Below are 17,067 nucleotides of genomic sequence, written 5' to 3'. Positions count from 1 at the left end.
GTATTATAAAGCTTTACTTATTTGTTCAAATGTGAGCCTGTACTATACCAGATATGTTAGATAAGATTCTGAATTTTACTTGCATTTACAGTTTAAATATAAACATTTTATTGATTGCGAAATAACATCTGAACTCTGTGCAGCCTTTTTACATGCGGTGGCTGCACAGAGTTACACAAGAGCTCCAGTTTATCTGTACCTTTTTTCCTCGCTGTTTTTATGATCAAATATTCGGACCGATTTTTGATTTGAACCGTTTCTGTCATGTCACTAAACTCGGGAGCGCACGGACACGTCCTGCAGGCAGCAAGTGCGCGCGTCACACCGGCCTCCGAGCTCGCGCTGCGTTCACTACACCCGTGTGTGTGTGTGTGTGCATTTTTTCTTCCTTGAAGCCGTCTGTCAGCCTTATCAACGCCTTAACTCACTTCCTGGTTTTTAGTACCCGAGTCTTCGGCGTGAGCGCGCGAGCGTGCACATCACCACACACACACACTGAGAGGGAGGGACGCAGCAGGTTCGCGTTGCGTGTCTGCGCCTCTGTGTGAACACTTTAACCTGCGGCACGATCTCCACACAGATGTTTCCTCCGCTGCTCCGCGCGGCCTCTCAGCACACTCAGGTACGGATCAGCGCTGGGCCCCCGTTGCGCTCCTGTTGTAAAAAGTTTGCGAGCTCCTTCAGAGTGTTTTTCTTCCACAGTTCGCTGTCATGCAGCAGCAGCCGCCGGCGAGTCCTTGAAGGCGGCAGGACTGAAGCGGGGTGAATGTAAAGAGGTTCTCCTGAACTCTCAGGACTGCAGCCGCTGCATGCGAGGAGGAAACTTTGACTTTCTTCGCTGCTTCTGAACTTCCACACACGGAGAGGAGAGGACAGGAGGGGGGAGAAAGTTCCTCTCTCTCGGCTCTACCTGCGCGTTCCTCTCGCTGTTGAAATAAATCAGCTGCAGAATGTCTGACTCTGCATCCAGCTTCCTCCACATCGGGGATATTGTATCCCTGTATGCCGAGGGCACCGTGAACGGCTTCATCAGCACGCTGGGGTGAGTGTACCGTCACTGTCATGTGCTCTGTGTGCTCTGTGTGCACTTGTGCGCTGTGGAAATGACTGTGAACACCTCCATTGTACTTCTGTGTGCACACATCCGTTACCAGCCTGAGCGAAGCCCCGAGCTTCATTAAAACCTGAAGATGAGGAGTTTAAACTGGGTTCTGTAGATCGACACGTGGCTTCAGGTGTCAGCACTCAGCGCTGAGCCGACACAGTGTTGAATGATTAGTTGTTGACTATCCGTCCCTGTGAGGAAGAGACTGGGAAGCATTCTTCCATCAAACAACATCAGACTTTTGTTTTCTTAACTTTGTAAAATAAAACATAACAAACAAACACATGGAAGTAAAATAAAGTTAAAGGGTTTATATTTACTGGCACAACAACCCAAAACAGGAAAAAGATAAATAATAATGGATTGCATTTATATAGTTGTATTATATTAACAATATATTAATTTTACAATTCCACCATTAATTCACACTCCGCCCTGCGGCAGACTGACAGAGGCGAGGCTGCCATATCGCGCCATCGGCAGTAGGTGAAGTGTCTTGCCCAAGGACACAATGACCGAGACTGTCCGAGCCGGGGCTCGAACCGGTAACCTTCCGATTACAAGACGAACTCCCAACTCTTGAGCCACGATCGAATATTGTTAAAATAATGACGAAATATTATTATTATTTTTCTTTTTTTTGAGCGGATTTATGTGCACTAGTCTCATCTCAGTTCAGTCTGATAATATAACTGACAGCAGCCTCCTTACAAGCTTTAAACAGAGAGAGGGTTGTAATGGGAGTGGAGCATCTCAGTGCTCACTCGCCTGACCATAATTTGGCACTTATGTTTTTTAAAAAAAAGGATGCAATACCAGACATGAAATAAGTCCAAACTAACTCTCCTGATAGCAACAGGTGCACTGCTGCTGATGCATGTAAAAACACAGAGCACCATGCAACACAATTCAAGGGAATTAAATATTATAGCTAGTTGGCCACTTGTCACCATAACCATTACAGCTTTTTAAGAGAGGACTGGACCGATATCTGATACACTGTTCCTTAGTTGTGTACCTGGCTTTTAGGATGTGTAGTTCAACCTTGTCTAATATAGTAATAACAGTTTACTGTTTGCAGTAAGGGCTGTTATATAGAAACTCTGACATGTATCAAGACAACGCTATGATGTCATTGTGTAAATACGCAGTCATTGCTATACATGTATGTTTCACAAATTATTGTGTTTTTGATATTTGCCCTGTTGAAGTGAATTAGTTGTGGATTATTAAATAGTTTGATTAAACTGTGAGTGTACTGTCAGCGCCGGTTTCCTCCTCAGATCCACATCAATGCTTCTGACTACCAGGAGTATCATGAATTTAACCTCTTGTTTGTCTCTTCGCTGTAGTGGAACTATTTGATAAAGTCATATTATGGTTAAAATATGACTGATATATATGATATACTGCCCACCACTGATTGTGAATAATATCCATAAAGAGACATTAAAAAAGCCTGAAACAGAGGAGTTATTATAGGTCTACGTGCATCAGGAGCAGCTGCTTTAATGCAGAAAGCCTGCAGTTAAAGAAAAAAGAGCAAAGACAATATTTGCATTTGCAAAGTTTCACAGGTGATGGAAAAATAGTCCGTGCAATGAACTGCTTTATCCAGAAGTCCAGAGACGATAGACCGACTCTGAGGTGAAGAAGTGTACAGGCTCGTCAGGGTTTTGAAAGAAGGAAGGAGACATATGTGCATTTTTTGTTTTTGTGGAGAAGCTTCTGTGTGTGCTTTTCCCTGCAAACAAAGTGTGTTTGTGAAAACATACCAGACTTTGTCCTGTGCTGAGAGAACTTGTTGAACATATTTTTTAAATGAAGGATTGGCTTTGAAGCTTTTGGTTTTAGAACCACTGAAAGCAGGTGGTGCAGGTCAACAGTGGTGCACTGTGCACCCACTGAGTGTATGTTATGGATGGACTTTGCTTTCAGGTCTGAATAGTTAAGCCAAGTTAGAAGTGCTGTAAACCTGAAGTCTTTCTAATGGCCTTAATGTCTGCTTTGATGGAGGTTAATATGAAAGCAGCCTTCCTGCTCTGGGACTTGTGTAGCGTTAGCATCACCACTACAGCAGTAATAGTACACTTTATTATAAAGTGGCATAATCACATCACTGAATCTAAATGGATCAAACTGGACCCTTTTTTCACCTTATTTCAGGGGGAAGGAAATCCCCACGGTCACTCAGTGATACCTTACATCTATTCAATTCAATTCAATTCAATTTTATTTTATTTATATAGCGCCAAATCACAACAAAAGTCGCCTCAAGGCGCTGTAAGGCGACACATGAACAAAACAGTCTGGATGAGAGACCCCGTTAAGATCCCTATCGCCAGGGCACCGTGAGATCCCACCTACTCAAAAGTCAGATGGTTAATAATAATGATACTGATGTCGCCGAACCTGTTTTAAAGCTTTAACTCACATACTTGATCAAATTTGATGCAACAGTAATGCTGGCTCATTTAAGTCCTAATGATGCTCTAGAAATGCCTAAAAATTCAGCAGCCACCATCGGACCTGTGGGACACTCCAGCAGGACCACCTTCAGTATCTCTGCCTGACCTGACAAGTCTGTCTTTCTGTTGCTTTAGCAAGCAAGTTGATGACTCGACATTTGCTAGAAGTCATTATTCAGCTTCAGTTACCTGCAAGAGTTAGTTGTCCTGGTGTGAGGCCCCTTGAGGGGTGCCGGTTTTAGGCTTTTGGACAGACTGAAAGAAATAAACACATGCTATTATGCAGAAGAGATGCAGTTATAGTATTTTGCAGAAGTCATGAGCAACCTACTATTTACGATGATTCCACTCTGTCTCAATAATGTTGAGATCCAGGCTCTGGGGAGGCCACTCAGTGTTTTCCATGGTGTTTTTTAAATGCAGATATGCTTTAACTGTACTGGCAGTGCAATTGGAATCACTGTCATGCTGAAAAATGAAGCTGTTGCCAATCAGATGCTTTCCAGTAGGTATTGCATGGTGCCTCAAAATCTGATGGTACTGATAGTAAGTTCATAATCCCATCAGTTCTGAAAAAGATCTCCAACACCACTGGTTGACCTGTAGCCCCAAACCATAGCAGAGCCTACATTGGTTTACAGATGGTTGCGGATGGCGGTTGTACTTTCCTGTTGACGTCCTCCATACATATCGATGACAATTTGAACTAAAAACTTCAAATTTAGATTCATGAGTCCTTAAAAGGTGTTGTTACCGATGTTCAGTTTAGTTGTTGTCACAGTAACTGGCATACCTCAGCCTTGGTTTGCTTCCTTAAGAATGGCTTCCTGACAGCCAACCTTCGCCCGAGACCACTTGAAGAGGCTTCAGCAAACAGTAGGTAGAACTGGATCAACTCTAGAGCCAGAAGCCAACATGCACCACTGTGTTTTTATTGTGTTGAGAGCTACCCTAAGTATCAGGCTCACCTTCTGTGTGATCAGCTATAGATAGATCTTCAGTGCTGCCACTTCTTTGGTCCTCCACTTGTCCACTTTCCAGCTAACAGCTCTGTGGGGATTTCCTCGTTGGTGCAAAAATACTATTCTAATCACTGTCAAACAGTTCTTCTCAGTTCTTGAATCTACAAAAACTTTTTTCACCGTACTGAAAATGAGTGAAATTAATCAGAAAAACAAATAAACCCCCAAATAGGGATGGGTATCGTTTAGGTTTTATCCGATACCGGTGCCAAACCGGTACTTTTGAAACCGTGCCGGTGCTTAAACGGTGCTCAAACCGGTGCTTAAAGAATGGAAAACACAAAATTGGTCCAAAAACCTCTCATGTTCAGCTGTTTTTTTGTAAAAAGATAACAATGTTAGCCTTTTCTGCAGCTATGGGGCATATATGGTATCACTCTTGGCTGGAAGCAGCTTAAACAATGGAAAAAACACAAACTTTGTCCAAAAACCTCTCATGTTTAACTGTTTTCCACTTTTTCTTTGGTCATTTTAGCCTTTTTGGCCAGGGTGAAGGGAGTATCTGCCATCAAACAAGAAGACAGCCGCATGTAGCTATGATGGTGTTTGCTAGTTCACCTTACATGCATTAATGTAATAACGTGGTTAGCCTACTCAACGTAAATTACACACGAACAACATGAAGCTACTCACGCAGAGAAGAACGGCTGCTGCTGCATCATCATCCTCATCATTTCTGCTACACTGGCAGGGCTAGGGGCCAGGACTCTCCTCTTCGGGTTTTTGGGGGATGTTGCTAACTCCGGGTCGATAACAGGCACCACACCCGCAGTAGATGTGCTCGGTGTGAGGTCTCGCAGCAAGCTATCAAATATGGCGCATTTCTCTGCTTTTAACAAAATGCTATACATCGCCAGGTGTTTCATCAGATTTGAGGTGTTACCTCCTTTGACAGTATCACAGTATCAGCTTAAAGCACTTGTTGCAACTGCTGAGTTTGCATCTTTTGCTGTGAAGTACAGCCAGACTTTTGACCGCTTCGCCTTGGGCATTTTAATCTTTAGCTCTGCTCTAAAAGAACGTACGTACCTGGGCCCGCCTACTATCCTCGGAAACGTAAAACGATTGGCTAGAATTCAAAGTGTATGACATCTCAGGAAAAAAAGCACCGAAATAAAGCACCAAAATGTGCGCTGCTTTTCTGTCTGGTTACTACCGTTTATGTCAGAACCGGTGCCATCATGGCACCGGATACCGGTACCCATCCCTACCCCCAAATTACATTAAATTATATTTCTATAAGCGATTTCAACAATCAGTGCGTCCCTGTTATGAACCAAAATGTTTCTGCAGCATATCAGAGTATTGACTATGAAGTGTGTCAAGCATCTTGTCTTTGCCAAAAGGGTTTCAGCTAGAGTCCACTAAAGCCCTTTGTAGGTCGAAAGTCTTAATAAGTTACAGGGAGAATGGTCGTGCATGAAGGCTGCTTCAGAGTTAATGCACTCATTACACACCTACCAGCTTTTCTGCTTGTATGTTATCAACGAGATCAGAAGAGGAGTGCAACCAGGAAAACATTACTTTATGTTTTAGTGGTTTCTGATTTTTACTAACTTTCTCTTACATGTGTTATTTCAATAAAATTCAAAAATTACAGAAGATTGAAGTAAAGAAACGAGAACAAGTTCAACAGATCATCTTTTTCCTAATATTGTCCAGAGTCTTCTGGAATTGCTGATGTTTCACTATCTCCAGCACAAACTAGTGGCAGCGCTGTCTGATTGCTTGGCAGGAAAAGGAAGTGGTACTCGGCATGTCCAAGAGAGATTTCCATTGCCAGTTTGTGCATTTGTCCCTGCTGTTGTTAATGTTCGCTTTATGAGGACTTTGTGTCTGGTCAAAACTTTGTTTAGGTTCAGATTTGTTTTTCAGGTTAAGATTAGAATCAGTGTTCAGTAACAATAGGGAGGCTTTCATTTCTGCGTTATGGTCTTGAGAATGTGTTATGTCACAGAGTCCTCACAAAGATATATGTACCAGCGTTTGTGTGTGTTTCCTGTACCATGGTCTTACACGCACTCCTTTGAATTGGACTCCGTCTTGACCTTTACAGCTTTATTCAATGACTGCCACACTGATCTGAACAAATACAATAAAAACTATAGGTCACCCTTTAATAATTATGGTGACGTCACAGGCAAGAGTCATGTTTTGCCCACCGATTCGCAAGGGGAGCTAGACAAAATTAGGCAGGTGGTTTGAACATTGTAAGGGGTCTACCTCTATTCTTCAGGGCTGAAAGGAAGCCAAATAGGAAGTGCAACAGAAAAAACTTCACTTTCTTCAATGGCAGTTGAAGAAAGAAAGTTGAGGCAGGGTCTAAAAAAGAAAATCCCCATATAGTCCCAGATGAAAACATCCATCTTTACAGTGTTAAAAAGAACGTTTATAACCTGGTACAACATACTGTTTTGGTGTTATCTGTATCTATAACCCTCAACTGTACAGGCTTTTTTGAACTGACAGGTTTTTCAGCACAGGCAGTTGTAACTGCTTATTATCTGATGGCTTTCCCTTTCCAGGAGTGAGTCAGATAGCATATTTGTGTTGCTGGTGCCTTTTAAAGCATTTGAAGCGTTCAGGTAAAGTTCTCTGGAAACAAACATGGCCTGCTGTGAAGTACAGTTTGTCTACAAATTCAGTTTAGGTGAGCAAAATTCTTACATGTTATTAGTACTCTACAGTTTCAGTGTTAACATTATGGGCTGGCAGCAGTCTATTCTCTCATTCAAATATGGTTCTGGCTTCAAATAGTCAACACAACAGCAGTCAACACTGAGACTTCACCAACCAACACATATGGTCCATATAGTCTAAGCATGAACATGGGGACTCTAGTGAACTCTGCACCTTTCCTTTCATACAGGTCCAAATTCACATTCTATCATTTTAATAGCTAGCAGGGGGTGGTGTTGAGTATAGGGGTGCAACGATACACAAAATTCACGTTTCGGTTCGATACTTTGGTGTCACAGTTCAATACTTTTTCGATACAAAGAAAAATGTTCATGCCTTTATAATTTGTCATTTATTAAAATTATAAATATATATTTTAACTCAAAAGTACAGTTTTTAAATTTAATGTTGCTGAAACAACAAAATAATAAAATAAAATAAATCTATCTGATGGAGAAATCACTCATCTTTGGAAAAGAGAGTTTATTACAGAGAAATGTCTCTTTCCAAAATAAAAGCTATACTATACGCTTCTTCTGGGCTATATTCTCAGCAGCATATTAAACATATCAGGTCCCCATAAGGAGAATCATGTGCTAACGGCTGTCTAAATGACTCGGTAAAGATTGTAGCATGCGTGCTTGTTGTTTTTGTCTGCTTCCACTTGTCTTTGCACGAGGATGATGTCGGAGTAAATGTGCAGTCATATTCGTTGTGTTCCTACTAGTGCTGTCAGCGTTAATCTCGTTAAAATGACTTTAACGCCATAACGCGGCAAATGCGGAGTAGTCGAACGCAGATCCACTGAGCGCTCAACACAGACAGCATCGTCAGAAGAAAAGTTGATAAAATAAATTGAAAATTTTGTATTGTTCGATACATATGCGTACCGAACCGAAAGCACTGTATCGAACGGTTCAATACTGTATTGTTGCACCCCTAGTAGAGTAATAATAATAATAATAATGGATTGCATTTATATAGCATTTTTTGGGACCCCTCAAAGCACTATTCGCACACACATTCACACACTGGTGGAGGCAGCTACAGTTGTAGCCACAGCTGCCCTGGGGCAGACTGACAGAGGCGAGGCTGCCATATTGCGCCATTGGCCCCTCTGGCCAACACCAGTAGGCGGTAGGTGAAGTGTCTTGCCCAAGGACACAACGACCGAGACTGTCCGAGCCGGAGCTCGAACCAGCAACCTTCCGATTACAAGACGAACACACAACTCTCGAGCCACGATCACCCCAGAGTAGGTCATCTACTGATCAAAAGGTTGGTGGTTTGATCCCGGGCTCCTCCAGTCTGCATGCTAAGTATCCTTGGACAAGATGCAAACCCTAAGTTGCTCTCCGATTCATCCAGTATGAATGTTAGCTAGGAAGCTAAAAGCTTAGAAGGAAGTGTTGGTGTGACTGGGTGAGTGTAGCATATTGTTTAGAGTGCTTTGCGTACTTCGGGAGAGTAGAAAGGCGCTATATAAGAATCAGTCCATTTACCAGAAGGCTTCATTAACTCAGATTTTAAAATCTCCACATCAGGAATTCCAGACATTTCATGCAAGTCACCATATTCAGACTTATACACAAAACATTTATGAAAAAATGCCTTCAACTATCTGTATTCAAGACCCCCAACATGTTTAGTTTATTGCATTATAAAACAACCAAAGTCAACAAATGTTCAGGTTTGTGCAGGTGGAAGATGAGAGTGTTGAGACTTTATTTTATCACCAATGAAGGTGACTCTAGTATACATTCAAAAAGTTAGAATTTTACTTACACACTAATTTTCCACAGTAATGTGAAATTCCTTTTATTGCCACTTATCCTAGTGTCCACTTACAGTACTGTAACAAAGAAATCTCCTGGGCCCAAATAAAACATTTTTAGTAGAGTCCCACACTATAAAATATACATCTGTAAAAATGTAACCACAACAATCATCCATATTTTCATTCTACGTAACCTTTATATCAAAACAATATCAATGATGTCAAGTCCCCAAACGTCTGTGGTTTGGATAAGCATTACACACTAACGTCGACATGCTAACTGCTCAGTAGTTTGCCCACGCTAGCATCTTAGACAAGAGAAAAGTAAATATTTCTGCACTTCCTCCACCCTTTAATCAAACAAAAGGAACCTGACCTACTTCAAAGTCTTGCAGTGAAAGAGAACAAAAACACGGTCAGAGTTGAACATTTATCCGTTTGATGGAGGGTTTAACCCACATTTCACATTTTATTGAACTATTATTTAAACAGGAACTCCTTTAAGATTAAAATCTCTCTCCGGGGAGACGTGGCCAGGAAAGCATAGAAGGAAAATGATAGAGATTGACCAGAACAAAAACAGACATGGGACAATAAAACATAAAAATAAATAAATAACCAAATAGAGAAATATGAGCATGTAATACATTATTAGAATAACAGTTGCACTTTACAGAACATTTGAACTTAAGAAAACAAAATCATTTAGTTTTAGTGTCTTCTGACCAGTTTCTGAGCAATTTGTGGCAGCAGTTTCTTTCTCTACACTCCATTAGTTTCTGTATTTCTGATATCTGAAACATTTTATCCCGTGTGTGGAACAACTTGAGTGGGCTTCAGTGAGCACCAACTTTAAACCCATTCAGCATCTTTATGATAAAATAAAAGGCCACCTGGTTCCCATCATGGTTCCCATCCACTAAGGTGGATGTAGTCACCATGGTGCCAACCATTCATTACTGAGGTCCCATTATGAAGCTGTTGTCATATACATATACTAAGGGAATCAATCAAAAGCAGGATTATTTTCCCCATGAACCGAGATGGGGATGGTGCTGTTTTGTTTTCTGCAAGTATTTGCATGAAAATGACAAAGAGCACAAAGGCCTAATCTAATCTCCTTTCATGTCACTCATAAGCCAAATGTGGCACAGTTGTTGATTTCTTTGTTTTATATACCTTAAGGGCCACATTTTGATGTTTTGGCATGTGTGTGGCTTCTGTTCACTCTTTACTTTGAGACATTTGAATAGGGAGTTCCTGCCAGGTGAGACAGTGAGTGAAGTATGAGTGGATGAACCTACTGGTTTCCCTACAGTCAAATTCAGCTGGATCAACACAAACAGGATTCAAACAGAAGCACTGAGCTGCTGAGGTAGTAAAGTACAACTTCTAACAACACACTGCAGACACATGTCATCTTCGCGTTCTCAGAGAGATTAGTTAGCTGTCTCCTTCCCAGAAAAAAGATCTACTAAATAAACATTGTGAGAGCGACGTGTCAGCCTGCGATCATGTGATGGTCACAGGGGAACGCTACGTAAATGTTGAAACATCTCCTCCCTGCACACTAATTCAAAGCAGGTGGTGAGTAATGAGAACAATGAGCTGAAACATCATGAAGAAACTAGAATTTTTCTGGTATGCAAAACAACAATGGAAATGACAGGGGCACTCCCTACTACAAGAATAGTTGAAGGACACATGCAGAGATGCTTCAGGCTGTTTTTGAGTGTTTTAGACCATTTTTTGGTAAAATACCCGTTCTTACCTTTTACAGAAGCAGAAACTGCAGTTTCATCGTGGTTACATTTTAATTTCAGTTATGGGTTCCAGCAAAAATAAAAAAATGGAATAAAAGATGTTTTTGAATTGAATCCCATTTTATTTACATATCGCCAAATCACAACAACAGTCACCTTAAGGCCCTTTATATTGTAAGTTAAAGACCCTTCAAAATAGAGAGAAAACCCAACAAGGATCTGGTCTCCTCGGTTCAAAAACTAAAAGGCGTAACTGAGATTTGAGTTGTCACTCAGCATCATTGAAATCTGTGGCCTGCCAGTTCATTTGCTGTTTTCTGGGAGGGAAACATGGAAAACATCTGTGTTCATTCAAACACCTGGATCCATATTTAAATGTCTCCTCCTGCAGCAGAAGAAGAAGGGGCAGAAAAACAAAACAAAAAACAACGATTGCCTTGAGATAAATACTGTTAAAACTACTGCATTTAAAATTTTCTCCATCTCAAAGAAGTTAAAAAGGACGTTTATCTATCAAACCATCTCCACGCCTGACTGGGTGCAGTCGAAGCAGAACCACCCAGAGCTCCATCCGGCCGCTGCCTCCAGTTCTGCTGGCGTTCCAAAGGGGAAATCTCTGGGATGGAAGGAAGCCTGAAATGAATTCAGTTTTATGAAGTATTATGATAGTGAGCGGTATTTAGGTCAGTGAATCGTTTTCGTGGAGTTTTTGTTTTCTTTATTTTTTTTACTTTCTTCATGTTTCATATTTTGATGGAGTTTGACATGAAAACATGCAGGCATATGGATGCTGTTTTTTTCTTTTCTTTTGGTTAAAAAGAAGAAAAAGCTTGAAAATAAAGCTCTCAATTTCTGTTCCTACTCTGACCTATGGCTGCGAGTGTGACTGATGAAATAAGATTGACACAAACAGGAGAAATGCAGCACTCAGCATTCGATTGGCCGAGGGCCTTGGTCATTAATAAGAGCTCAGAATAGAGATGCAGTTGTGGTGGTTCAAGCACCAGGATGTGTGCTGGGTGCCCTCTAGATGAGGTGTTTCAGACATATCCAACTGGGAAAAGGCCTCATGGCTCTTGCGAGATGGGGTCTAGTCTGCTCAGACTGCTGCTCCTTTAAATAAATAGCTCTTATTTCAGTTTCAGATCAATGAACTTCATTAATCAACATCTCTGATCTACTGCTGTTGGGCGCACCTGCAGATTTCTGACTTTCTACCATCATAATATACAATTTATACCCATTTTATCCTATTTACACTGTAAGCAAATTAAAAGTGAATCTCTTAATAGCAGCAAGCTAACGAAATTGGGGGTTTATTTAGATAGACTGTGTGAAGGCCTTTGTATGTCAGTCCTGAAATTGTTGTTTCTTAAAATGTGGTCACTTGTAGGGGTGCAGAGCGTTTCAGTGGCTGAGTCAACACACCTGAGTTTGTGTGAATGGAGCAATCAAGAGCACAAACGTCCTGAAAGACACGCACACACCTGACAGGCAGACAAAGGGACTCGCCGTTCCTCTTCCTCTGTTTTTCTTTCCCTCCCTCTTTTTCTCCATTTCCCTTCCCCCAGTCATGTCTGTCCCGTATGTAACAACTGAAAATAAAATAAAATAAACAATAAAAACAAAGGTCAATCAAATGGACCAGTACGGCAAGGCCGGGATGGTGCACTTGGTAAAGTAAATCCGCTGGGCATCTTTCTCGGCTTTTAGACAACAATTCTGATGACAAAACAACCAAACGGGACAGGCGGGCAAAAAAAAAGACAAAGGGACTGATTGGCTGTTTTTGTAGCTACGCTGGTAGCTAAAATCCACCTCAAGAGTAGAAAGAAACATAAAGAGGATGTCTGGAAATCACAGGAAGTAGATGCGGCAGAGGGAAAAAAGGGAGAAAAGAAAACAAAAAGGGAGGATTTTTTCAAAACTAGGGAAAATGCCAGCAGAAAGAGAGATGGAAAGAAAAGACAAAGGAAAGGAAGGAAAAATGCAAAATGAAAAGGAAGAGGACAATGATAAAACAGAGGAAGGAAAAGAGGGAAAGACAGAAGCAGGAAAACCGAATTTACTAAGAAAAACTAAGAAAAGGTTTTGCTTCTTTCTGCTTTACCTCTGGCTTTGTCAGCTAAGGGTGAATAAACCTTTGCTAGTGTGAACTAAACCTGATTTGTGTACCTGCCCACTGGCATCCAGCCGAGTAAACAAATGAATGAACGAACATGACAGTAGCCTCCGCACACCATCCATCCCTCCTCAGTTTGATTGTTTGTTTGAAGTGAGCTTATAAAAGCAGCTTTGTGACTGATGAGCCACAAATACGTGCACGTCGGAGCTTTTCACACTCATTTTGCGGACACCTGATTTGTCTACAGGTTGTGGTTTAGTTTGCACCGCAATGCAAAATATTATTCAGATAACGATGGTCGCTATGAGAGCGCTTCAAAACAAGCTTCTTTTATACACTCAGTATAATAATGCACAACAATGATGAGTGTGTCATTTTATGGAGTCACGATAAAGGTGAGATCACCTTTTCAAGAGTTTCCTTCAGATCAAAGACAAGCAGACGGAGAATCAGTGAGTCAGTGTGTTACACGTGTAGACATGTTTCCATCGCTGCAGGGGACATTTCCTGCAGACTTAACTTAAAATGAACCTTAAACCAGGTATTCATTCTTAAATGGAGTGATTACATTAACGGGAATTGCTTTTAATCTCCACAAAGGAGTCAATAGATGTGTGACACACTGGTATCCTGCTGAAAGTAGTTAAAGTGCAAAAGTAATCCCGCTGTGCGCAGCCTCAGGGCATGAAAGTGTGTGTGTGTGTGTGTGTGTGTGTTTTGTAGTCACATAAATCTGTTTACACAGATTAAATGAAGCAATTTTCATAAAGTAAATTCAAAGATTTCATTGTTAAGGATTTATAATTGAAGGTGAAGATAATTTTATTTTATAAGCTGAAATGAAGTTTTGGAAATACAAGTGTGTGTTTGCATGTGCGTGTGTGTGTGTCAGACTGCCGCAGGTCTTTGTACGTCTGTCTCCTGGTGTTTCCTAAGCAGCAATAATAACAGGGATTTACTCTAATGAGCACACGCACACGCGCAGTCATGCTCTGAACAGTCAGCTGTCAGCGGCAGATCCTTAAATAGTCATATTTAACACAAAAATCACCAAAAACAGAGAAGACAGACCCAACGGATGAAGCTGTATTTGGTTATGGAAAGTTAGAGCTCCATCACCTTACTTAGTGAGGTTTTGTAATCTGCTGAAACTTCAAGGAAGGTTGAAATATGTTGCAGAGGGTTTTTTGTTTTGGTACGTATGCAAGATGGATGTCACGACACCATGACATCCATCTTGGATTTGGTTGTGAGTACTGCTTTTATTGAAACTCACTGCCAGAGTAAATGAGTCAAAGTCATTTCATGTATTATAAAACTTAACGGTGGAGATATATTAGGGAGTAAGTCAATATTTTGTAACTGGGTCAGAGCAGCTACACACCTGCAGCTCTTGTGGGGTGTTCCCAGTCTGCAGTGGGAAGAAATAGTGTTGAACCAGTGACACGGTCACGGAGGACCAAGGCTCACTGATGCCGATGGGGAGCAAAGACAGGCCGGTGTGGTTTGATCTGACAGACAAACTATAGTAGCTCAAATACTCAAGAAGTTAATGTTGGTTCTGATAGAACGGTGTCTGAATACACAGTGCAGCACGCTCTGTTGTGCAGGAGGCTGTACAGCTACAGACCAGTCGGGGTGCTCGTGCTGACTAGGGCTGCCACAAACCATTATTTTGATAGTCGACTAATCAGATCATCATCCATTGGACGTACAGCTTATTGCACCAGCAGCATCTGCTCTTATATAACTATCATTAGCTTACAGCTCTAAGTGTTTAAGGTGCTAACTAAAAATAAAGACAAGATGATAGTTTATTAAATTTTAATGAAATTTGCAGATTGTTTCGGTGAAGTTTAATAAACTCAGCCGTCTGCTCCTTGCTATCTAAAATATAACGGGACACCGGAGTAAATTCTCGAGCATCTCACACTTTTAACGTTTATTCAGCTGTGTAAAAACTATAACTTTAATCTCAGCCAAACCGATTTACTCAGGAACAAATAAAACATTGAAAAATGCCAAACAATAACATTTTTAAGTTATCTAAGTGACTTATATATATTTAACCTGAGTAGTGAAAGACGGCAGTGGGTTTGAAAACGATTTGCGACTCTAGTTAGCCTAGCCCCCGGCTAGCTATCGAGCTAGTGGGTAACAGACGTCTCCGAAAACGTCGGAGCGCTTTTGAAAATATGTGGTGTCTTGATAAACTGAGCAGATATTTGAGGTTTACACAGCTACATTCTCACCTGAAAACATGTTAAACGTTTATTTTGTGACCCAGAAAGAATAATAAGAGTAATATTAAAACTAACTAGCTGCCGCCATTGTTGGAAACTGAGCTGGGCTGCACTATGAATTCTGGGACACAGCTTCTTCTTCTTTGGGGTTTAACGGCAGCTGGCATCCTTGTACATGCAGTGCTGCCATCTTCTGTTTCAGTCCGTTATTACACTCTTAAATCCTACTACTTATTCCTGCGTCTTTCGTGATCTTACAAAGCTTCAAACGACACGTCGACTATTAAATTAGTCGTCTACGATTAATTTAATAGTCGACTAATCGTGATTAGTCGACTAATCATGGCAGCCCTAGTGCTGACCCCGGTCCATGGTTGAAAGCAGCAATAATGGGCACGTAACCATCAGGACTAGACCACAGAGCAGTGGAAGAAAGTGGGCTGGTCTGATGAATCATGTTTTATTTTTCATCGCGTGGATGGTCAAGTGTGTGCGTTACCAGGTGTTGGGTGCTGGGAAACTTTGGGTCCTGCCATTCATGTGGATGTCACTTTGACACGCAGCTTCTACCAATGTATTGTAGACCACGCACATGCTTTTGCCTTCCCTGGTGGGTGTGGCATTTTTCAGTGGGACAATGCGTACTGCAACAAAACAAACATGGTTCCAGAATGCTTTGAGGAAGAAAAATCTGCATTTCAGGTGTTGACTTGTCCTCCATATTCTACAGATTTCAGTCCAAGTAAGCATCTGTGGAATGCGCTGGACGAACAAGTCCAGTCCATGGATGCCCCACCTCCCAACTTACAGGATTTAAAGAATCTGTTGCTAACATGTTGGTGACAGGTAACACAGCACACCTTAGAGATCTAGTTGATGCCTCGATAAGTCAGGCCTGTTTTGGCAGCAAATACACACAGACACAGTGTAATATGTCGCTCGACTAATGGGCAGCACGCGCTGATATTGTTGCCCTGCACTTTGGTCTTCACATGTTAACACTGTGGTGCGTTTAGGCTCATTATCTTGTTGCAATTTGAATCCCTCACCACAAAGATGCAAACCAGAGGGTGGAGCATGTCTCTGAAGAAATCAGTGCTGCTTTTTAATGGATAGGGTGAACTCCATTCACTGCAAGTTTAGAGCTCCATAGCTACAACCCCCAAGGCTTAATATATACCAACCCCCCCCCCCACCCCACTCCTTCCAAATGTTTCTTTAGCAGCCCCCTTCTCTTTCTGTTCTGCATGTCTTAGCCTATCCAAGTATTTCATCCTGCTGGTGCAATAAGCTGTACGTTTTACGACCAATGGATGATGATCTGATTAGTCGACTATCAAAATAATCGTTTGTGGCAGCCCTATGCACAAATAAATACCAGTCAGCTACTTCAGATTGATAGTTGTTTCACACATACAAAAATAATATTTATGATGACTGACCAGAAGTAGTCCGGAGTGGTTTCATGTGTTAAGAAAATGCCACAATATTCTCCACGCAAATGTATTCCAACATCAGACCGTGCAATGCTCAGAGACAACACAAAACCCAAGAGATAAAACACAGACAGACCTGAATTAGCACGTTAGATGTTAAAGTTTATCTCAGTACAATTAGAAAAAGACTGAACAAATATGGCCTGTTTCTCTGGAACAAATTAATCCTCTAATACTTGTATAGAAATGTTCTCACACTGCACAAAAAACAGTGTGCATGTAAAATTACTGATGAAGCACCATTCTGTGTTGTTCTTACCACTGTGCACATGCTAATCTAAACCAACATGTTTGCCCATTCTGCATCAACATACTGTTTAAACATACAGAAAGTGCAACTGAAGAAACTGAAACAACAGCGTCAGAGAGGAGGAGAAAGCAGACTCCTT

At 41.3% G+C, this 17,067-nt stretch overlaps 1 protein-coding gene across 2 annotated transcripts in view; it reads left to right on the top strand.

The window, feature by feature from the left end:
• The first annotated feature begins 433 nt into the window (after positions 1-433).
• itpr3 (inositol 1,4,5-trisphosphate receptor, type 3) overlaps positions 434-17,067 on the top strand; it is an 87,946-nt gene continuing 71,312 nt past the window's right edge. The window contains exons 1-2 of one of the 2 annotated variants that reach the window (XM_085147228.1): positions 434-622; positions 703-1,042. In XM_085147228.1, the coding sequence (XP_085003354.1) occupies positions 951-1,042 (92 nt within the window). In that variant the 5' untranslated portion in view covers positions 434-622; positions 703-950. The remainder of the gene's footprint in view (positions 623-702; positions 1,043-17,067) is intronic. The other variant, XM_085147227.1, reaches the window with a different exon arrangement.

The sequence above is a fragment of the Neolamprologus multifasciatus genome, chromosome 20, assembly GCF_963576455.1.
Source record: "Neolamprologus multifasciatus chromosome 20, fNeoMul1.2, whole genome shotgun sequence".
Classification (NCBI taxonomy): domain Eukaryota; kingdom Metazoa; phylum Chordata; class Actinopteri; order Cichliformes; family Cichlidae; genus Neolamprologus; species Neolamprologus multifasciatus.
Note: the sequence above shows the minus strand (reverse complement) of the source record. Positions and strands in the feature narration are given on the sequence as shown.